This window comes from Populus trichocarpa, chromosome 1, assembly GCF_000002775.5.
Source record: "Populus trichocarpa isolate Nisqually-1 chromosome 1, P.trichocarpa_v4.1, whole genome shotgun sequence".
Classification (NCBI taxonomy): Eukaryota; Viridiplantae; Streptophyta; class Magnoliopsida; order Malpighiales; family Salicaceae; genus Populus; species Populus trichocarpa.
In genome coordinates, this window is record NC_037285.2 from 30241121 (window position 1) to 30265815 (window position 24695).

The 24695-nt window shown below is 33.2% G+C and overlaps 2 protein-coding genes across 5 annotated transcripts; both read left to right on the plus strand.

The window, feature by feature from the left end:
• Positions 1–5339: 5339 nt before the first annotated feature.
• Positions 5340–9511, plus strand: LOC7470758 (uncharacterized). 4 transcript variants are annotated; one of them, XM_052451688.1, is made up of 9 exons: positions 5341–5642; positions 5782–5855; positions 6238–6380; positions 6470–6516; positions 6621–6729; positions 6871–6932; positions 7479–7593; positions 8347–8509; positions 8793–9029. In XM_052451688.1, the coding sequence occupies exons 1-8, from the start codon at positions 5478–5480 to the stop codon at positions 8481–8483; spliced, it is 852 nt and encodes a 283-aa protein (XP_052307648.1). In that variant the 5' UTR covers positions 5341–5477; the 3' UTR covers positions 8484–8509; positions 8793–9029. The 4 variants fall into 4 exon arrangements, with proteins under 4 accessions (XP_024463025.2, XP_052307648.1, XP_024463019.2 ...); XM_024607251.2 differs by lacking the exon at positions 8793–9029 and adding an exon at positions 9178–9511 and having other exon boundaries at positions 5342–5642; XM_024607242.2 differs by lacking the exon at positions 8793–9029 and adding an exon at positions 9181–9511 and having other exon boundaries at positions 5342–5642.
• A 5217-nt stretch (positions 9512–14728) lies between these two features.
• LOC7478672 (uncharacterized) lies at positions 14729–15328 on the plus strand. The gene has a single exon (XM_002300246.4). It carries the CDS (start codon positions 14906–14908, stop codon positions 15098–15100), a length of 195 nt encoding a protein of 64 aa, XP_002300282.1. The 5' UTR covers positions 14729–14905; the 3' UTR covers positions 15101–15328.
• The last annotated feature ends 9367 nt before the right edge of the window (positions 15329–24695 follow it).

Consider the following 24695-nt stretch of genomic DNA (forward strand, 5'->3'; position numbering starts at 1 on the left):
TTTATAATATCATTTGAAACTTGGAACTTAATATGAATAGTCATACTATTTGATGAATAATCATATTGTTTCATCAATAGTCATATTGTTTGATGAACAATTATACTGTTTCATCGTTATGTTTCGAGTCTATAAAAGCATGTTACTATACAGGAAAGAAATAACAACAAAAAGACATTCTTTTCTTGGTCCTATCTTCTCATTCTTTTAGAGGTTTAGAATGCTTAGTTGTATCCTGGAGGTGTTGTCTCTGTGTGGGACAAATAAACACCTTAAAGATAGTATTTTCACGCCTTTAAGCCAACTCCATATTTATTTCCATCCTAAACTTTTCTAACATTAAATCTTTAGAAGGTGATTCTAGGCACAAATCAAAACTGGAATGGCACCAATTTCAGCAATTGCAACTTACCATTGTTCCTGCTTTGAATCTCATTGCTAGTGGGCCTAAATGAAATAGGTACAATGATTGTAAAGGCAAGTTTTGGTGACAGTAAGCAATGAAGGGTGAGTAAGAAATGGTGTCTTATGGTTTAACATAGCAGGATTCTTCTGCAGTAATACACCATAGAGCGTGTTGATTTTTGGCAATAATTAGCATAATTTGTTCCTTAAAAGTTAATTTTATCTTGAGTTTTTCAGCAGTTTCTTCTGCAGTAACACGCCAAAGGAAGACGATAACATCCCTGAAGTTGATCAAGCTAGCAAACAGTGGCCTGGCCTGCCATGAAAAGCTCTCTTTGGTACTGTAATGGAATTCATTGAAAAATCCCAGCTTCTGATAATTTATAATAACTAAATGATTTTTTTTCTTTGGTCATCGTTCTTAACTTAATTATATATGGCCTCCACCTGACCAGGATTTCTGGTTAGTTTGTAGGCTTATATATAGGTATGGTAACACAAACGGAGGAGGACCTAAATCAAAAGGACAAAGAATGGCCTCATGGTCCAACCAATTCATCCTTTTCGGTCTACCACTAGTTGAGCCTGGAATCAACTCTGGGGCCATTTCACTTTTGAGTTATTGAAGCACAGCTTACTAGCAAAAACCTAGTGTGCTAGACGTTATATTCCTTGATTATGGTCCAATAATTGACATGCACTAACCTTTAATTTCATGGCTGCTCCCCTGGTTCCTGCCTAGCACAAGTATCCAATAATTCAAAGCTATTCACCCTTGCCTGTTTGGGGTGGGTAATTATAAGCCTTGGATACCAACGGTGGCTGGTACGTTCAAGTAGTTTGGTATTTATTATTCTTAAACAGTTTTATAAATGGAGTATGTTATCATCGGAGAACTTTACCTTTTAATGGGATGACCCAGCATAACCAGATTAGTCAGGATCCAGTAAACTTTCGGATACCAAAGCTTAGACCAAAACAAAATATGCCTTGGAATATCCCTAGAAATCAATTGCTCTACAGATCTTCAAAGGAAATGAGGGTGGCTATAGAAAGATATATGATTGATTGGAGATTGATAATTAAGTAGTGAATAATGCATATATTAGCGTATACAAGCTAGATTTCTAGATTCTTATCATGCATGGCCTTTATTTTCATTAGTTTCAAATGGCTTTCTTCCAACATATGACCAATCAACGCCGACAACTCGACGGCCCTTCAAGTTCTTCTGCAAGGCAAATGAATCAAAACTAATTAATTATGCTCGGGCTGGTTTCAATAATACAACAGCATGTCTTTTTTAATCACGATAAATGCTTGCAGGAGCTCCTTATCAAGAACTTAAAAATTCTTGATTTGTAATTAAAATAGGAAAACACCCTAATAATCCAAACTCCTTTTAGGATGCATGAAAAGGCTACTACATACATACACGTCATGCTTCTAGAACTCATTTACTTTCCAAAGATGATGCTAATTTCCAACTCAATCATCCAACTCATATCCGTACTCCTTTTTTCTGATTATATTTTCCCTTCAAATCAGCAGGAAATTATCATGAATTTACCAGAAATATATAGGGTGTGGAAAATTCATTGGATTGTAATTTGAATTGATGCTTTTGCCCTTCATCACGTCAACCAAAAAAACTAAGCTCAGGGGTAAAATAATCTTTTCCATGTGATTCACTTGTCATTTTCATCTTGCTCAGGAGTACATAGGCCTTTTCCTCTTTTTAGATCAGTAAAATATCAGATAATTAGTTTCTAGCGGTTTTTTTTAAGATTTCATATTTTCTAGCACAATAACTTTACTAAAATAACCTTTGTTTCAAAATTAGTTCAAGCTATTTTTAGGGTTTTTTTTTGTATTTTCAATTGGTTTTTTCTTTTTTATTCTAATAAGGTTGGTAAATAAATAAATTATTATTTTACAGTAATTAAAGAATTGTTTTTTTAAAAAAACATGTTAGTTGTGTGGGAGGACACCAAGGCACTTTGACGGCACGTGCGTTGTACTCCAGTGTTAAAAAATTTACTCGTGTCACTGGATTTCTCACAACGTCCTCTTTCTTCACAGGCAGTGCGTGTTTGGTTTTGCTAGATAAATTAATGTTGGAGTTGTTATCTTTTTTTCTCCTTTGAAATTAACGCCTAAAATTTAAAATTTCAGGGCAGTTTTCTTGTTTGGGTATATTTGAGTATCAATCCTTATTTTTATTTTTTATCCTTTTCCTATTTGTAAGTTTTTTTTTCAATTGCATCATTCAATTTAAATTTTTTATTTTTTGATTTTTCAAATTTCATCCTGATATTTTTTCTTTTTTTCTTGTATATTTTGTAAACTTTTAATTGTTTTTAATTTCATCATTTAATAAAAAATGTTAATTTGTTGATTTTTAAAAATTTGATCCTCATTCTCTTAATGGTTTATTCTTTAATTATTTTGTGAAATTGTTTTTTTTTTTCAATTTGGCCCTTCAATCCAAAATTATCCATACTTTAATTTGTTTTTTTTCTCAAATTTGATTCTCATTCTTTTAATTGTTATTTTCTTTTTTGAATCTTTTTTTGTCATTGATTTTTTTTTCAATTGTTTCTTTTGACATTTGATTTATTGTAATTCGAGCTTTTTGGTTTTTTTTAGGGTTTGGTGCTTCCAATCAAATAGCTTGGGTCGCAGGTTCACATTTTGTTTTTTACTTATTTTCATTTTCGATCTCATTACTTGATGTTGATTTTTTTTTTTAAAAAAAGGCTTCATGGTTTTCTTTGTTTTCTATTTTATAGAGTAATCTCGATCTTGTCACCTGACCTGTGAGTTTGACGGGTTAATTTGGGTGGGATCACACCTTTTTTTGGCTTTTATATATATATATATTCTTTTGGATTCTTTTGTGTGTCTAAGCTTTTTTTTTTTTTATCATTCAATAGTTGATTTATTAATAATTGATCTTCATGGTTTTTTCATGTTTGGTACTTTCGATCAAATGACTCGAATTTTATAGGATAAGAAGGGTTGACATCATTTTACTTTTGGACTTATTTTTTTCCATCTTATAATTCAACATTGGTCTTTTAAAAAATTGGATTTCATGATTTTTTTTGTTTTCTTTTCTATCGGGTTATTTTGATCTCATAATTTGACCCATGAGATTGACGAGTTAATCCAAACAGACTCAAGCTGTTTTTTTTCCCCTTACAATTGCTATTTTATTTTTATCCTTTTGTATTTTTAATTTTTTTCTTTAACATTTAATTAGTTGAGAATCGGACTTTAAAGTTTTTTCAAATTTGTTGCTTCTTGTAAAATAACTCGGGTTACAAGTTTAATGAGTTAACATGGATTGACAGTGTTTGTTTTTGCTCCATGTATAATTCCATATTTATCCTCCATGATGTCTCTAAATTGACCCCATACAATCTCTTCTCTCCACATCCTTTTATGTTCCTTTGACATTTCTAGAAAGAAGGAAAACTAAGGAGAAACAGAAGAATGGCTTACAGGATCAGCACCGTTTGCATTATAGCCGTTCTCCTCCTCTCCTTCACATTGACCTATGCTGCCTGGCCGGAGCCAGCCTTCGATGATGTAACTCCGATGGACAATCTGTATGGGGTACGGTAACATATATATTTCTTCAACTTTTTTTTTTCAATCAACATGCTTGTAGTTTTTGTTTGCTTAATTAATATTTTTTCTTCTTGATTTGTTGAAGGATAATGCTGAACCAGAGACAGTTTAAGGTGGAAGAGGGCTGTGAATAAGGAGTTGGAGAAGAGGAGTGTTTGATGAGAAGAACACTTACAGCTCAAACTGATTATATATATCCACACGTACTGAAACAGAAGCCATGAACTCTTGAGGATATATTGCATGCTGTTCAATTTTGCTACTGATCAAGGCCGCTTGCTCTGTGCATACAACGGAGTTGATTTCATATAATAAAACGTATTGTCATGGTGATTTCATATATATTTTACTACCTTCCATTAATAGTTTATGTTCCACCAATTAACAATTTTTTTTTTCTGGTAAAAAAAGAGTCCCTTGATGATATTTCCACTTAACATGAAATTAAATAGTAGAGTCTATTGATTGTCATGTTAGGTAGAACGTAACTATTTTTTCCGAACTAGCTAGAATCACATAATATTTAGCCTATCATTCCCATCTATGTCCTATTTATTTTTGCGTTTCAAAAGTATTTTTTAAAAATTTAATTTTTTTAATATTTTTAGCTTCAAATTAATATTTTTTGGTATTTTTAGATCATTTTGATGCTCTGATGTCAAAAATAATTTTTTTTTTTTTAAAAAAAATTATTTTGATATATTTCCGAGTAAAAAACATTTTAAAAAGCAACCATAACTACACTTCGAAAGAGACTAAACTCCTCATTCTTTCTACAGCTACCTACACACCTCATAACAATTTAGAGGTTTGTTTGTCACATTTTTATTCTAAGTTCAACTCGAAAACATATTTAATCTCAATACTCAGAACATGATTAAAAATACTATAATAAAAAAGGAGGGAAAAATGCTAACAATTTATGCTAATAGCCACTGCAGTTAAGACATGGAAGGTTAGGAAACACAAATCATAATAATTTACACAACAAAGAAAAGTAAAGCCCTGCATCTTTGATCCTCTAATTTCTTAGACATGTGTGTTCGGGCTGGCTCACAAATCGCGTTCATATTTGCAACCTCTTCTGCTTCTGCATGCAGGGGCAGAAATTTCATTGGTTTAATGGGCCTAACTGGGTGTAAATAGGCATTAGTCCAGTTAAATGTCCATAAATGGGCCCCAAAGCAAATGACTGCATGAGGCAGGGCCTTAGTCATATCAGTAAATCAAGTCTGGACTAATTGTAAAAAGCCCATGTTTTGATGCATCTCACTGTACTCTTGCAGTTGCAGCCCCCCAGTCGCATCCTCCTGGCCGAATGTTTAAAAACCAAGACCAGAGGCAAAAACACTCTTCGAACAAACCCAGAAACACTTTTGTCTGTTGCGGTGTTTTATCTCTCAAAGTTAGCTGCTGCTTATTTTCTTTTTGGGCAAATGCAAGCGTTAAACCCATTACAACCTGGTTTTACCAAACTCTTCAACCGTCAATTGCTTAAACCCTTAAACCTCCGTGCATTCTCATCATCATCAGATGATTACTCCAACCAGTCACGTGGTGGCCTCCCTCGCTTCTTCTCTGAAGAACTCCCTGCTTCTAAGGCACCGTATCTCTCTTTTGTCTAATAATCATCATTTTCAATCACTTACTGGAAAGATAAAATGAGGGTTTATTTACATTCAATGCTGTGCTAATAGTTTTGGTATTATTTATTTCCTATTAATCGAGAATGGTGTGCAGGGTGGCGTTGTTCGTGTACAAGGCGATGAATTCAGGCATATGACTAAAGTTTTGAGGTTGGGCACGAATGATAGGTACCCCCTTTGATCATTTTTACTCGCTGGCCACTTGTATTTTTTGTACGCCATTTGTGCTTATGGATACGATTCTTGTAAGCAGGCATCTAGTGAGGTTTCGCATCAGTTTATTGAAAGTAACTTATTGTTGCTGCTGTTGTGTTCTTGATCATTTTAAGCAGCAGGGCTTTCTCAAATTTGTTTTGTAAATGCGTTTGCTTTATTTTATTGCTGGTTTTGTTTATCTGATTGCATTTGTGATCCAAATAATCCAAGTTGTTTGAACTCTGCTCTGGCAAATAATTTAAAGTGGAACATTACCATTCTTGTTTTAATCTCAAACATTTATGGTTTTCTGGTTCTGAAAAAAATGGTGATTCTCTGAACAATTGAATGCAAGGGTAGAGCTCTTCAATGGGAAAGGAGGTTTAATAGAAGGGTGCATAGAGAGAATTGACCGTACTGGACTTGATTTTGTTGCACTGGAAGATCCAAAATTAGTTCCTCCTCTGAGCACAAAGTGGCATGTATATGCAGCATTTGGTGAGTTTGGCAGATATGTGCATAAAACATTATTCACAATCTTTTAAACTCATCCCAGTCATCGCATTTTCAAACTTCTTCTCCTTTAGGTACTCTAAAGGGTGATCGAGCTGACTGGCTTCTTGAGAAATGCACGGTATGACTTAAGTGCACAAACAAAAAACTTTTCTGCTTGAACTATTACCATTTTAATCCCCTTACTTTTGTAGCTGTTGAGTCCTCTGATTTTCCCTTCCTTAGGAACTTGGAGCTCATAGTGTGACCCCTCTACTGACTGAACGTTCTCCATCAATCTCAGAAAATCGAGTGGACAGGTTTCGACGTGTCATTTTGGCAGCAACTAAACAGAGTAAATAATTGCTCCTGCAATATTTTTCTGATATTGTCCTGTTAAATTGTCATTGAGTTGTGGAGGTTCTTATCAGTTTAATTTTGGCTCTCTGATCAAAAGATATTTATTAATTTTCTTTTAACCTTACCTCTGTACCAGGTCAGCGGTTGCATGAAATGATTCTAAATCCTCCAACTAAAATTGTTGGCCTTTTGCCCCTAGTGAGTTCTTCCCTCCTTACACTAAAACATTCGAGCAACATCCTGGTTCAAGTAGGAGAGATTTACAAGTGTTTGTGGAGCTTCTTGGTGGTTTAGGATTTACTAGTGTTATAATTAGAGAGAAAGGGAATTGCCCAGCTCGTTCCTTTCCACCTATTCAATTAATTTGATTATGTGTTTCTTCCTTTTTAACAAAATATCAATGACATTTGCCAAGGCCCGCCAATAACATAACACGACCTGGCATATAACCCATGATAGCCCAGGATATAGTAAAACATAAAGAGTAAATAGACTAAATCAACCATAAATCAAAGCCTCAACAACAATCAAGAACATATTTGTTACAGGTTTGAATTGGCCACCTCTTGTACTTACCATGCAACAGATGCACCGGCATTTGTTTTGTTTTTCCAAACCATATGGGACTGTGTAATTGATGCTGTTGCCAACAATGTGCAAAGGAGTGTTCGAAAATACGGGAATGTTTTCCTTTTCATCTATCACTACTATGTTGAGCTTAACTTTGTTTTTCGTGTTATATAGCTTGCCCAGTCAAAGCTATCTTTTCTGGCAACAGCAGGAGCTACTCCTGTTGTTAGTGTATTGACTTCATCAAGAAAAGAATCTAGTGGATTGATGATAGTGGGACCAGAAGGGGGTTAGTACACATCCTATGTTAGTTCCTATTCATCACAATTTTCTTTTGCTGCATATCTGGGCAAAAACTACTTAGTATGTTAGCCTCTGTTAATTTTCTTTTTCAGCTGCTTTTGTTCAATGTTTTTTTATATATATATATAATTATGTTATCAGTTGGTTTATTTTGTTAGGAAGTGCTTATGGTTTTTGAAAATATTGATGCTTCTGGTGCTCATATCTTGTGGCATAATTATTCTGTTATGGTGTGATGGTTGCCATGCACTGTTTCCCTACTCACTTTCTCCCCCTTCTTCTTTTTTTTACTTCTCACGCTGTGGCTTCTATGTCTTTCAGATTTCACTGTACTGTCACCCGATTTATGATCTGTCATGGGATATGTGTACTTCAATGGTTCTTTCTTTGTCCTCCTTGAAATCTCAAACTGATTTTGTTATTCCCAATTTAGCTTTCGCTTCCCCAGGTCGAATTCCCTCTTTTGTTGATTCCCTATCAGAAAACATGCTGAAGTTCTTGTTCCTGGATCATACCTGCCACATCCATATTTGTGGATCAAGTTGCATAAAGAATAGGAATCTTTTAATCTTGATTTCTTCTAGCCAAGAAATTCTTGTTGTGAAATATAGTTGCCTACACTATGATGATATTTGGATGAAACTGTATGCTTAACTAAAATGCCGAGATTCTAGCTTCAAATGCCTGTTTTCCTTTGGAAAATAAAGTCAGTGTGGATTTTTGGTGATGCATGCTTTAGACTTTACGGAGAAAGAAGTGAACATGATGATGAAAGCTGGCGCATCAGCTGTTGGTCTTGGACCCCATCGCCTCCGTGTTGAAACTGCAACAATGGCACTTTTGGCTACTCTAATGCTATGGTCTGACTCCCAGTAGTATTGAGTTCTTCATCACATTTGCAAGTAAGCTTTTCACAACTTTTATCTTACACCTTGCCAATCTACAATATGTCAGACTGGATGAGTCTTTAGCAAATCTAATTCAGAGTAGAAAGTGATCTCCTCGATCCAATTTAAAGTCAGACTTCATAATAATTACACCTGCCTTAGGGCATGCTATGTAATTATCTCAAATCTTAGTAAAACTAGGTTAACTTTTAAGTTGACTGGTATGCTTTGCAATCAGCATGCATTGTGTTGTTTGCATTTTAAAACTATAACAAGTGTATTTTTTCGCCTCATGCAGGCCAAAGATGAAATTTTTTGACTAGGGTTGATGAATTGTTCAGTTTTCCGGTGTCATCCAGGTCAATATATTTTTAATATAGGCTTAAACAATTTTGTTTAAACATGCTCCTTTATCAGTAGAGGGCTTTTCTATTCGCTGAAACTTTTATTGCATGTGATACGTGTCAAGTCAATGTATTAGATCGCAGAAAACATATCTTTTGTCCTTGTTTATCGTCAATACTTCTAATATTTAGCTGACCTCTCTGATTTCATTGATATTTCTTTATTTCCTGAAGTTCTAATTGAATTGTTTCTCTCGTTATGCTTGAATATCCTGAAAATCTGCTGAGCTGATATTGTTAATAACTTGGATATCGTGTTTGAATTTGAATTTGCTGTAGCAGCGAACATTTAAGAAAAAGATCAATAGCATGATGCTCGGAGCTTGGTGGGGTGGGGTGGGAGGTTGTGGCAGCTGTACTAGAAGAGAGGTCTTTGCTTTTCTACGCATCAACATTTATTTAATATGCTCTCTTACTAAAACTGGTGGGAAAAAAATTGAGTGGGCATATTGACATTGAGATCTCCCAAGTCTGGCGGTGCTTTATTCTATGTCCGACCAATATGGTCGGCTGCTGCTATGATTTACAGGATAAAGCATTTATATGTTGCACATGCTCTCCGAAGTCTACTATTAAAGCTAATCCATCGTTATTTTTTTCTTACGAAAAATTATGCCATGGGGTGTTGTGAGTCTTGTGACTTGTGATTCTGCTCTTTTTGAGAGCATTTTTTACGTACTTGAAGAGGGTTTGCACATGCCTACCCTCATCGTGGGATCTAGGGGCTTTTTTTCCCTATGTTGATTCCTGATACTGCTTGTCAAAATTGCTTAAACTCTGGTCAAAGATTCCTCCAGTGGTCAAGTACTCAAGCTAAAGCCCTGGGAGTTGGAAATATTCAGGTTCAAATCCCTCTAATCCTGGTACCAAAAAACAGGAAGAGGTTACTTACAATTTCTTTTATGACTTTGCGAACTCCTTGAACTCTCTCTAAGGGGTTTGAAGTTTAGGCTGGTTCCTCACTTTGAGAGGCGTGCTATTCCACATCATGTAGAACGCTTTGGTGATTAAGTTGTTAGTGGTCTAACTACAATTCATTTGATTTTGAAAGCTATCTTAAAATTGGATTTCTCCTCTCAAACTAAAATGTTAGAGCATAAATATGCTCGTTCCTTGTTTTCCTTTCTTGCTCTAGTTTCTCATTTGGAGGGACTTCTTAGTTCATGCCCGATCCACCACACGTTTGGCTGGATTCTATCGTCGAGTCTGTTGTCTAGTATCTAGTGAGCAGATGAATTACTCAGGATGACCTCTTTTACCTCTATTTATGGTTCATTTGGGCAGATAAGCACCTGAATCTTGCGTGGATTTGTATCCCTAGCAAGTGTGCTTCTTCTGAATAAATGACTAGATGACAGCTTTGATTGGATGAAAAAAGAAAAGAGATGACAGTTTGATGATCATACGAGATATTCTTAAATGCATTTCAGTCAAACAATTGTTATATTCAATCAACAAGGCAAACTTTTTCCTGTCTTGGCTTACAAATTAGTCTGGTAGGAGGCAGGAATGTTGCTAAGAGTTCTGGCTCTAGGAGCAAGCAACTTTTTATTTTTCTTGTTTGGTCGTAGAACAAGACAACTGTGATCGGGGAAGAAGACGAAGGAAAATGAATGAAAATAAGCAGGCCTAAATTTGCTCCAGGACAAATCAAGACAAAGCAATCCAAAACGGGAAGTAAAGTTTGGCAGTACTTAAAGACTCATGTGAATGGGAATGGATTCTAAAATCACGTCTTGTACAAGAATTTGCGTTTCAACCATTGTTATGCTGAGAAATCCCCCTTTTTTGACGTTGATGTCTGTCTATATTTGATTTTAAAATGCTAATCTAAAGGTCAAAACACATCTTTTATAAGAACATGTTCATACTTTGAAATGATGCAGTGAGAAACTACGATTTGTCAATATGCATGCATAATAAACACAGCACCTTATTTTTATCAGCCACGCTATTAAAAAAAAAAAAAAAAAACCCTCAAAGTCAAGGGTCAAATTTGAGATTGGTCCTGGCATTCTCTTGTGCTGCTAAATTCTTTTGGTTTCTGAACGTGATTGTCATTGTCTGTCTACTGGGAAAATGGACATGCAATTAAGAAAGCCTTTGCCTTGAAGAAAAAACATGCCGTGTGGGCTGATACTTCCTTTCCCTCTCTTGATCATTAATTAGTCAATATTGATTATTGAACGAATTATCTACCAGTCGTACGCATGACCAACCTGCGAGTTGCGAGGTATTGAATGAATGTGAGACCAGAAATCAAATTCATGACTGGTAATTATGAACTTAAGTCGGGCATGAAATTTCCCAGTATGTATGCAAAATGCCATGTAATTTATTATGTCCTCCAGGTTCTATCTCTTCATCAACAATATTTAGCTGTATGGATTTAAACTCCTTCACGCTATGATGGATTATGAACAATGTTCATCTTCTCATAATTGATCTTAAATTCAATAAGAAAACAATTTCTTGCTACATATGTTAAATCACCCTTTTTATTTTGAAATTGATGGCTTAAATTAAACAAATATGACTAAAAAGTGACAAAAAATAAATAAAATACAAGTGTATTTAAATCCCTTTTTAATACCAAGCTTATAATAATCAATACGCTATGAAATCACACCATGACTAATTACTTGTCCATTCCCAAATCAATTTTTTTTTTAAATGAGATTATTTAAAAAAATATTTTTAATTTTTAAATTACAGATTTATTATTCGCTTTCAACTTTAAAAAACATTTTAACACTAAAAAACAAGTGTATGCACCCAATCCAATGCTCCCGGTTGCTTTATTTATTTTATATCTTCGTTTTCATTGGTTATTTAGATGAATAATTCAATTACGTGCCTAATCATGAGATTATGCATAGCATTGATTTTTAAATTTTAATCCCAAAATTCAGCACTACCTGCCGTATTTTATTAAAAATCAACTACCTGCCCTTTTCATTGATACATCTATAGTTTTTAGACCCGGCCCGGTCCAAGGCCCGAGTTTCGGGTTTTGACCGGGTCAATTTTTTTTTTTAAAATCAAAACGACGTTGTTTTAGTAAAAAAAAAACAAAAGTTAATGGATTGCAACCGGGTTTTTGACCGGATCAACCCGCCTGGTCAACCGGGTTTTTTCTTTCCCTATTTTTTCTTCAACCCGACCCGGTTTCAGTCCTAGGTCAGCCCACCAGATCGGGTCGGGTTTCAAAACTATGAAGACATCCCTCCATGCCTCGTTGCAATCACTTCTGGTTCTGGTTTCAAAACTATTCAATTATTGTATTAAATGCATGTTGATATTTTGTTTCTCAATGGACACCTTTTTTAGTGAAAATAAGTCATTTGACCTTCTCTTTCAATAAGAATGAGTCACCTAGCCACAAGAATCTAACAATTCTGCTTAGGACAATCAAATCTCACGAGAAATGTAAAAAATCTCTCATTAAAATTGATAATCTTTCAAATCTCTATGTATTCAATATATAAAGACTTGGAGCGTTATTGATGGATCAATATATTATATATATGTTATTTTTGCTTAAGTCCATGTTTAAAATGGTCAAAGACAGGGTAATAATCTAATATACCTAGGCTTGATAGGATGCCAAGCCTAGATTACATGGGTCTGACTTGCTTTCAAGCCCAACATCATTGGACTCAGCTACGCGTTGAGTCCAAGTACATGTGAGTTTGACGAGATACAAGACCCAACATCCTTGGGTTCAGATGCCAAACCTATCACCTTTAAATTTGGGATCATTCTAAGTCCAAATGCATATGACTTTAAATTTGGGATCATTCTAAGTCCAAATGCATATGAAATTGACAATTATTATAGGCTCCATGTTGGGTCATGATGTTTTGTTTGTTTATTCTTATAACTCTTAACATAAAATGTTAAAAGCCAAGAACAATCATCTCCCTTACATCCCTAGATGTATAAAAGTCTTCTAACGGTTTACCATATTTTTATTAACATTAATATTGTGTAAGAGATATTTATCTGTCATTAATGCTATTTTTAAAAAAATGATATTTCAACCCCTCCATTCAAGCAACATGACAATATTAATTCAAAGGCTATATATACTCTCTAAACCACTCAGGTAAAAGATTTATATTTTTATATTTTTTAAGTTTTAATACTCTTATTCTTAGAGCATTATTATACATAAACAAGAACAAACACTCTTGTTTTTTAAAATTTAAAGCTCATTATCTCATTTATTACAATCTCTTATTAAAAATCATTAATTTTATCATCGAACGGTATCTAAATCTCACAAATCATCAACCTTGTGAACTTTAAATAAGAGAATTTTGACGTGAACGTGTGATTGCTCATTGTCCAAACACTAAAAAGCCTTATTTCTAAACATGTATTGGCCTTAATTTTCCATCAAAACTTTTCATAGTATATTATAAATTTTTACTTGTAATTAAAGTTTTATTAAAATCTTATCATGACGGGATAATAAAATCTGTATGTATCTGGGTATTCTATTTGGTCACATATTAGAAAAGTATAGAGTGATGAAGTTCAAATGTGAATCCATAGCTTGAAAATAACGTCTCTCTACCATACCATTAAAAGACAAGTTGACCTTCACCCATCATCCAAGAGTACCGTTGGGCATGCATATCAGAAGATAAAATACAGTGCACGTTGATTACCGGCTAATTTAGAATGATATTTATAAACATGATTGAAATCGTTTTGATACGTTGATGTTAAAATATTTAAAAAAATAATAATATATTATTTTAATGTATTTTTAGATAAAAAACATTTTAAACTTTTATCGATACTGAAGATCCTAAATAATAAAAATATTTGATATTGTATAACGCAATTTGGTATCAAGATTTGCATGTGTTTGGCATGACAATGATATCAACGTACATATCCATCGACCAAACCAACATTTTTTTTGTCTCCATGCTACTAGATATTTAGAGGATTTTCACATGTTTATCAAAACAAAACAATCCTATAAAAACAAACTAAACTCTTTGTATAGATGACGCATCCATTATGTTTTCCATAGTTGACAAGTCTTCTTCTTGCTCTCGGAGCTCACCGTTTATCATTCACCATATATGTTTTCATATTTTGATAGCAACGAAGTCATGCATTTTTTTTAAATCTAGTCTATTTTTGTGGGTTGTTTAAAAAAATATTATAATTCAAAGTTTGACCTAACTTAGATTTTACATTGAAGTGGAAAAGATATTAATCCGACTATACTTGTTTATCAAAATAATAAAAAATATTATTTTAATTAGGGGTGATTATTTTCGATTCGGTTTGGTTTTTATCAAAAAAAATAACCAAACCAAATTTTTTTTAAAAAAATCAAAACCGAACCGAAACCGGTTCAAACCGACCGGTTTCGGTTTGGTCCAGTTCGGTTTTTTAGGGAAAAACTGGTTCAAACCGGTTTTGGCTCGGTTTTTGCTCGGTTTGGCTCCATTTTTTTCCGGTTTGGTTCAGTTTTTTTGATTTTTTGCTTATAAAACCGAAACCGAATCGAACCTGCCAGTTTTTTTAAAATTTTAATCGGTTTAATCGGTTTTTTTTTACGGTTCAGATTTTTCCGTTATTTTTTTTCCGGTTTTCTCAGTTTAATCAATTTTTCCGTTTTCTTCTCACCCGTAATTTTAATATATTTTCAATTAAATAATATTTTAAAAAATCATTCTCCCCAACGTTAGTAAACACATCCCCAATCCAAAAATTAGGAAGAAACAGAAAATGGCAAACCCGTAATAATCTTCAAAACCACGCCCCATGTTTGACCAACATGTCAATATAAACACGAAGCGACACCAAAGTTGAACACGATACATACATAAACTACATTAAAAACAAAGAAAAAGCTTAACCAAGCGAAAGCAGCAGATGTCAAAGACACAAGATTTATAGAAGAAGAGAACCCAAATTCTCTCTTTCATTTTTTCTTTAAAAATCCCAGTGAAGTTTTTGTTCCTGAGAGTGAACCCAGATGGCAATCCAACTAGAAAATCTGGTGCAGTCAATCAAATCAAAAGTTAGAGCCCTGAAGAAGTCCAAGAAACCATACATCAAGATGGACAAGAGCGCAAGTGTTAGGGTTGAGATCCGTAGCAGAAAAGCAAGAAAGCTTATCGACAAGACTCTTCAAGTTGCCGATCGTCCTGGAAAACGTGTCATTTCTTGATTCTCCTTAGCTTTTCCTCTCCAATAAATGCTCTCTAAATTTCTGTATAGGTAAATTTTAGATTTTGGTTTTGGTGGTTTCTTTCATGTGCGTGCCTGCCGATTCTGTGTTTTATCCAAGGAGTTAAAGCCTTTTAAGGCTGGGAACCGTTTCGGGTCTGGCTTGACTGCAGAATGCTTTGTTTTATGTAGCGATCAATGAAAAGCTTACATATTTTGTTTGCTGTTATTTATTTTTGATGCGGATATTTGAATGAGATGCCAATGCCTGTTACAGGAGAAACCTAATGAATAGTCCATCGATGATCTATACGAAACAGTAGCTCTTAAGAATTTTAGCAATTTATTAGTAACTAGGAAGAAGTCTAACGCACGCACCATCATGTAAACATTTATATTATCTGTTCTACAGTTTTAGGATACTGTGATTTACTTTCGATCCATGCCCTAGTATGCCAGTAATTTTATTTTATTTCTGCTCTTGCTGAGCTACAGCATTAATTTTTCTTGTCCATATAGAGTGAATCTCACCGACGATCTGCCGACGTTACGTTAATGGGTCAGTGGGTTAGTTAGTGCTCTAATTAATGCTATGTGTTTGCCACGAGCAATTGTTTCTTGCAATTGTCAATATATACTGAATAAAGTTGTATGTGAGGGAGAAATAAGAATGCTTTTGCAATTGTCAATGGTGGCGGAGTTTGGCAATGGGAAGTTCTAGTCTTGGGCCATTTGGCTCATCAGCAATAAAAAGGACGTTTTAGATATTAAGAGTTGTTTTTTTAAAGAATTTTTATTTAAAAATATATTAAAATAATATTTATTTTATTTTTAAAAAATTATTTTAACATTAATACATCAAAACAACCTATAAAAAACCAACACAGCATCAAACGGAATTGTTTGGATTTAAAGGATCAAGAATTCCCTATGCTTTTGCAAATGAGAGAAAGGAGATGGTTGCTGTTTCTCAATTTGATCATGTTGAAATCCAATCACAAAGGAGTATTGCACCAACTTCAAGGCTCAACCTCAATCATCACCTTTTTGTTTTCTTCACTTTCTTCAATTTTTAAAATATTATCCTGTTATTTCTTTGCAAATGGGATTTAGTTTAATAGCTGGGACGTCTTTATCAGAATTACCGATAGAATTAGGATACTTTTTTTTCTTCTTTTAATTATGTTAAAATCTCCAACGACAAATGAAGATACTCTTGTAATAATTATCTAGTAGTTAGCTCAGCGATAAAAACTTGAAATTAAAAAATTTATTTTTTTATAATATTAGATTCGAGTTCTATGATTGCTAATATAATGATCACTGAAGGTTTATATAGTTAAAATCTATAAAATTAATTAACATACATGAGAACTGCTCGGATAATTACATTAATAATAAAAAAAAAAACTCCCCGTTAAGCGATCAAATTCAAATTAAAAACCAAGTGGTAGAGGTATTGACATGACAGGAGGCATGGAATTAAGCTCACGAGTTCCTTTTGATTACGAAACTCTAATTCTAACATTAGTCAACTCTAGCTTTTCAACAGGCAAGACTTGCATTTATTGTTCAATACAAGTAACTAAATGGTGTCACATTTATTTGTTTGTTTACCATTTTTTCAAGGTCGAGTGAGACTAAACTTCGAGGCTTGTTACAATTCATAGCATGTAATCGGGTGATTTTGACAAGAAACTTATGCGAAGGGAGCAATACATTGCTGTCAATGACTTGTTTGTGTTTCATTCATTGGCCATTGATTAGATTTCAATGCATAATAGAGAGGATCGTTATAATCGATTTATTTCCCGGCAATGAATGAGCTTTGATTAAACTTCGGCCAAAAAAAATAATTAGCAATTGAAATAAATAAATATCATGAAAACATGGAAGGTAGAACTTTGACACCGCGCATCAAAGTCATGGTTATTGGTGTTGAATCAAACCCTAAAAATAAGAACTTATACTTCTTCAGTTTTCAAGAAAAGTGTTTGGGAGTGTGGTACTAGTTGTTTTTTAAAGTGGTTTTTGCTCGAAAATATATTAATTTTTTTTATTTTTTAAAAATTATTTTTCATAACAGCATATCAAACTAATTTGAAAACATAAATAAAAAACTTGATATTTTTTTAAATAAACAGGTATGTAGTATCTGCTATTGATTTGCATATGTGTTGGTATAATTGATATATAGGATGTAAATATTGGTTTGACCAGGTATATATGAAGAGTTTGGTTGAAGATTGAATCCTAGCACCATATTAATTACGGGGAGGCTGTGGCACAAATTTGTATGGTCCTCGGAAAAGCTTGAAGTCTTGAAAGTGCTAACGAATTAACATGCCGGGGACAGATGCTGGGTCTCATCGGTGAATACCAGGTAATAATGCACAAAAAATAATAGAATCATCATTATTTCATAATGACATGTCATAGTTGTTTATTAGATGGATGGCTTGTGATATGCCATGGATTAATCTAAATTTTATTTCATTTAAAAAAAATATTAAGGTGACGTAAATGTTTTTTTAAAAAAATAACAAGACCTAAGTTATTTTCTTGACTTGGCTTAATATAATCATATGATTTCAATGACATGAATAAAAAAAAATACAATGACAATAACATAAAACAAAAAAAAAATTGATAACAAAAAAAAAAGATTAAAAAAATCAGAGTTTAACCGGGTTAGCTGCCAAATATGCGACCTAGTTGTGATACTAGGGCAACCCAGTTGAAAGCAAGTGAATAAAACAATGAAGTTAAATTATCATACAATTCAATGTCAAAAGGTGGAATAAAAAAATTCAAAAAAAATCAACAGAAAAAAGATTTAAGTCAACTCGAGTTAACCCGTTAACCTCATAATCATAGATATAGAATTGAGATAACCCCACAGACATAAAAGCAAACAAAAAAAAAAGCGCGAAGGCAGATTCACAATAAATCAAAAGTTGAAAGATGAGATTGATTTTTTTTAAAAAAAAAGAGCCTAAAAAAGAGTGAACTCAACCCATGTTAATATCTGAAATCACAATCCTTGTTATGAGCCCGAGACTAATGCCATAGAAGGCAAACTCTAAAAAATAACGAAGTAAAATTCTCCATAAAAAAATATTGAGGGATTAAATTGGAAGAAAAAGACAATAAAAAAAAGATCCAAAAACAAAAAAAAAAATAGCAATTAGAAGAATGAGGACAAAACCTGACATAAAAATAAATTAAGTCAAAGATGAAGAGATGAGATTGAAAACAAAAATAAAAATAAAATAAATAGTAATTAAAAAAATAAGGACCAAATTTGGTAGAAAAATTAAATGAAATCAAATGATGAGAGACTAAATTGAAGAAAAATATATATGTAAAAAAAAGATAGTTAAGAAATGAAATAGCAATAAAGAAAATAAAAATCAAATTGGAAATAAAAATAAATAAACAAATAAATAAAAACAAAGAATGAGTGTTAAAATTGATATAAATATAACAAAACCAAATGACGAGGGACTAAATTAAAGAAAAAATTTAAATTAAAAAGATAAAAAGAAATCAAACATAAATTAAAAAAAATAATAACTAAATTGAATATAAAAAACAAATTAAAAAACACCTTTATATTTTACCAGAAAAAAAAAAAAAAAGAAGAAGAAGAAGAATAAAAATATCCACAGGAGTTCGTCATATTTTCATCGCTAAGATACATCCATCCACCTTGGAGATCTCGACATGCAGCTCCAAACATCATTATGGAAGGCATTGTTTATTTTACCTTGAAAGCAAGTTCACTATTGAGTGTAAAATGGTTACTTCGCTGTTTGAATAAGACCCGTTCCAAAAAAAACACCAAGCTCATTTTTTTTTATCAATTTTTCTTCCAAATAATTGATATAACTATTAATTATTAAAAAAAAAACAAGAATAAAAAATCATCGACGGGAATAAAGGCAGCAAATGTCTTGATCCGATAATCAACGGAGTGGAGAAGGAGGGGTGAGAATTGATGACCTGGGCCAGCCATTGCCGTCCTCATGTATAACAAGCCCATTTGGAATACCATAGGGCTATCTACCTAAATAAGGGCCCATACATTTTGAATGGACCTATCCCAATAAAAGGGAAAGCCCAATACGGCCTTAAAGAAGGTCGAGAAAGTTGGGGCCTTCAATTATTAATCATCTGGTTGATGTAAAAAATGGAATCAAAGCCATTATTAATTATCAAATTATTTTGAAAGGTGTACTCTTAGTTAATGCCATATAACAAATATAGTAAAAGGAAAGGAAATTTTCCGGTAGCTATAGAAATACTTTATTATTCACTACAAACAGTGGAGTAATCTCTGTGACCTTGGACAAAAAAATTGATTGTCTTTCAACCAAGTACATTTTGATATTTTTAAATGGTACATTAATTATTATTGAATTTTTTAGAGGTATTTTTTTTATTCAACATTTTAATGAATAGTGAAATAACAAAAAAAAAATCCAAAAGTTAAAAAAATCAATAATTTTGGCTCATGCATCCAACTTTCTTAGATTTCGATTAATATAAAAATTAAATCTTAATTGGAGAGATGAATTCTTTAACGATCGAAAAAAACTTAACAAATAATGTATGTCTCTATAAAATAGTCGTACGCAAGGCTGTCATAAATTCATTTTTGACACGGCATGAAAAATGCAAAATAAACTTGGATTGTGAAATCATAAAATCGTAAGGAAGTTTTTTTCATACATAGTTCAAGCACCTTAAAATACATGCTTCAAATAAAAATTCATACATAATTTAAATAACTTTTCATTAACTAAAAATTAACAAACTTAAAACAAATAATATGCTGGTGTGTTATGTAAACTAAAACTAGTTTCATTGCCTTCATCTTCCTCATTATTCCTCAGACATTCATCAATATCATTATTATTAAGAGGATTATTAGTGTCACTACTAGTACCAACACCAATATTATGAACATTAGTGCTACTACTAGTACCAACACTAATATTGTCAATGTTATTTAACTCAAAACTCCTTAAATTCTCTAAATTGTCATCAATTCTCTAAATTGGCTAATGCTGATGTGGACTGTTGGATGTGAGCAACTGGGCATGTGGCTATTAATTTGGAGGAAACATATATTGCACTATTGTAGTGTAATATATGTTTTTTGTTGAAATCGTAAAACTGGTACTAAACTCGTGATTGTTTGTGATTTCATCCGATTTTACCGATTTCACTCGATTTTAACCTAATTTTATCAATTTTCTAGTTTTTAAGGCGATTCTACATGTTAAGCATATATTAACTCATAAAATCATACGATTCGTGATTTTAACAACCTTAGTCCTACGTACTCGATTATGAAGTGACCTCCAGCAGGCTGAACTCCAACACTAATAAATCCCCTTTTTTATATTTAAAATTTTCTAAAACCTATGAAAAGGAAATATACCCCCTTTATGTATTTTGTATTTAAAAATATATTAAAATAATTTTTTTAAAATCTTTTATTTATTTTTAACATAAACATATAAAAAATTTAAAATCACTAAAAAAACATTAATTTAAGTTTTTTTACAAGTTAAATACACTTATTCTTTTTTTTTTTTAAAGAAACAACCATTATCCTAAACACCCACTAAAGTCTCGGTGGCTGAAGGGTTGTTCACCAAGAATGTTTCTATATCTAGATAGTTTAATTAATTTTCTTTTCTTCTGATCAGTCAAGACACATAAAAAGGAAAAAAAATGAAGCAATCAACTGTAAAAACAAATATTATCTTACACCTTTCTCTTTTTGTTTGGGTCGTGCCTTGCATGGTACATTACAAATGTAGAACTTCCATGGTAGAAACAAGGAACCAAAAAGAAGAAGAAAGTAACCAGCCACAATGAATGAATTATCAAAGCTCATGTAATTTAACCTAGCTAGTAGATACTCCATACTCTTTCACTAGTAATAGACAACTTTCCTTGTAACCGCTTGGCTTCGACTTCTAGGGCACACATCTACATTGATATTATCACCGTCATCCTCTTTAAACGAACAAGGTTTCTCCTCATCAATTTTCCCAATCTTTCCTATCCCAACACTGTAACTCCTCATTTCCATTCCATTAGACATAGAACCGATATTCCTTCTCACTTCCTCTTCCCTGCAATGCATATTTGGCTGCATCACATGACTTCTCCTCGCTGAAGCTGATTCTGAGAGTACAGTTCCACTTCTTCCCCCTGAAGCTGATTGTAAAGGTCCACTTCTCCTCCCCGAAGCTGATTGTAAAGGTCCACTTCTCCTCCCTGAAGTTGAATATCCTATGCTGCCCTCTCTCTTAGAATTATTGCTAAAACTCTTAGGAAAGCCCGGTTCACCTACCAAACCATGATAATCATTACCAACCATATCAGAAGAATCTGCCATGAACTTCATGTAAAACTCTCCAGCCTTCCTGAGAACTTTAAAGGGTGCTAGCAAAATAATTACGAGCTTGCTTCTCTTCTTTTCTTTGCTTTTCATTGTCCCACCCATGTTAGTGCTAATACTTTGCATAAAACAGAAGAAGAAGTGTAACTATTGAGAATCAAGGAGGTGGGATATTTTGTTGCAAGAAATGGAAATCTTGGAACTTTGTAGTGATCATGAAGAAAGAGTGAATATATAGGTGTGTGATGGTTGAATTTGGATTTGATGACTTTTCCATATATTATAGTGGGGTTTATTTAATTATAATATCTTGCGAGTAATTATAACATCAGATTAAGGTTGAGGTTGTTGAACGGAACAGGAAAAAACGTGCGTGTGGAAACTTTCCAGCCATTAAAGACAGACGCATGGAGGTTTCAAAAGTAAATACCAAATAGTAGTATTAAAGTAGTTCATTCAGTAGGCCAAAATGGAAAATGCACAATCGGCTCAGAATCCCACCTCACGAATGATCAAGTAGGAATAACTTGCTCGACTTCCCTCGTCACCTCTCAGTTGAACTAATCACTGTTTTCGTTAATAATACAAAGATTAATGCTAATAAATCATATATTTATTGTACTATATATATGTTATTATCAGAAGAAATGTGAACGTATCCGCGCTGGGCAACTGGCCCCTTTTATCATATTATATTACGACAGCAGACCAAAATTGTAATACTTGTTTATAGGTTTGCGGGCTTGGGTCGACCATGCAATTTGAATTCTTTAACCGGAACAGGCCATACAATACACAAGTTGTGACAAAAAAAGTATTGCAGCTAGCCTGCCCTATGGCTATCCTATGAGGCAAAGCTTTCCAGCTTGACTTGGCTTCTTAAACAGCAATGTCAACGTTGCCTTCATAATCATTTTACTGATAACTCGGTTTTTTTTTTCAGGACCTAGCAAATCGTAAGCCCCGAGACGTTTTTTTGAGATATTTCTGAAATCTTCGTTTCCAAGCTAGCAAGTTACAGAAATGGAGTGAGAATGCGAAAAAAAGCTTAGTCAGCTCTTTTTTTTTTGTGAACCGGATCAAGTCTGCTCGAAAAAGTCAAGACAAATGTTAACGTTGCCGTTTCCCATTGGACCCGGCCCCAGCTAGCTTCGATGCTATACCTTGTTGTTGAGGTCACCGCAGCCATAAATATGGTTAACTGATTCACAGAGTTTTTTTAACTGCAGAAATCTTCGTTAGAATCAAGGATAGAAATGGAAGCAGATTGCTAAGACGCCCATTGAAACTGATAAGTCAAAGCTCTGTTCAAGCGTGGCACATCCTACATGGTAGAAGTTCCAGCGAAAGAACTTCCCATTTATTATCTATTTAGATCGTTGTGCATTTTATGAAACTCCACACCAAAGTAAAATATTTCTTTAGGGACTAAAGTTAAATTTGGTGTAAACAATGAGGATACGATACTCACATGTATTCGAAAGTAACAATTTCATGGGGATGTAGTTTTTGTTAGGGATAAAGATTCATAAACATTGTTCATATAACGCATTATAGCTAGCAAATGAGGATATTAGATTTATCAAATAAGCTTTCTAATTAACAGAGATCATGTCGATTTGAAATTCAGAATTTTTCACAATATTTTACCTCAAATTCCCACTTCTCTTAGCCCCTGTTTAATTAAATTCATTAGTTGGATAAATAAATTTAATTTAATTTTACCAAAATATTAACGATGGGGCAAGAAAGTGTGAAAAGATCTTTGCTAATCTACTTGCCATGACAGGTTCTCAATTCAAATGTAATCAATAAATAATACCTTATATTTAATTACAATAGACTCACACGTCAGGTCTAATTTGAAGATTAGTTGATTAAAAAAAATTATTAGATTATTGGTTTAACACGTGAATTATTAGGTTAATTATTTTTATTAAAATAATATTATTTTATAAAAAAAAACTCTTGATATTAATATGATTAAGTTGACTAAGTTAATCAAGCATCAACTAATAAGTTTGTAAATCTTGAATTTTAGAGATAAACCTATGAAACCGAATCAGGTTAATATCCAATGATTTCGTTTATTTGCAAGAATAGGTGTCACTTTCTTCATAAGAAAAAGCCCGTAGTGTTAAAATATTAGTAGTACGATGTTTTGCGGCTGCCGATATCTCAAATGGTCTTTGTTTGGAACTAGTCAGGTGTGAGATAGGAACATACAAGTGTAGGAACACAGGGTCTGGTCTATTGTATGATCCTGAGGCAATTATCATGAGGCCTAGACAGAACAATGTTGACTGTATGAGACCCGTTCAAAAGACATTAACCAAAACGGTATAGTAAGGGAGTTTTTCATATATATATATATACATATATAAACACAGTTTATTGTAAATTATTATTGTAAAATTATTTATTTGTCTTTGAACGGATTCATCCTTCAACAAAATTTATCTCTAATATTTTTTAATATAAAAAACACATCAAAATAATTTACATGTCTAATATTTTTTTTTATAAAAAAATTATAACATGCAGCAGAATACAGGCTAGATAACTACTAGTCTACTACACAAGATAATTTTCGTGAGCAACGAAAGAGTAAAAACAAATAACTTTTAGAAAAAGCATAATAGCTCATCATCGCTAATGTCTAGCAACAATCATAGAAACAAAAAAGGGAAGTTTCAAGAAGTGATCAGCACATTAATTGCTTTGGCGGTATCCCATTTAAGTTCATGTAGGTTTATAGAAAAATCTCACTAGTAATACCCAATACTCTTCCTACTAATAGCGTGGCTTTTACTTATATACCAATCTGCCTTCAAATTATCATCCTCCCTGAATGAACAAGGCCTATCCTCATCAATTCTCCCAATCTTTCCTACCCCAACGCTGTAACTCCTCCCCACACGGCCACTAGGCTCCACTGTAGTTTGTTTGATCACCTCTCCATTTCCATCCATATTTGACTCTATTTGATGACGAAGAGTCTTCTTGGCCATCGATTCTAAGATTCCCTTGAGCACCTCATCGTTGTTCGCGTTTGGATTAGGTTTAACACTGAAACACTTAGGCAAGATCATGGCTTCAGCAGTTGGACCGCAAACAAAACTTCCATTGCCACCTCTTCCAACACAACTCCACATGCTCTTCATGTACAAGTACT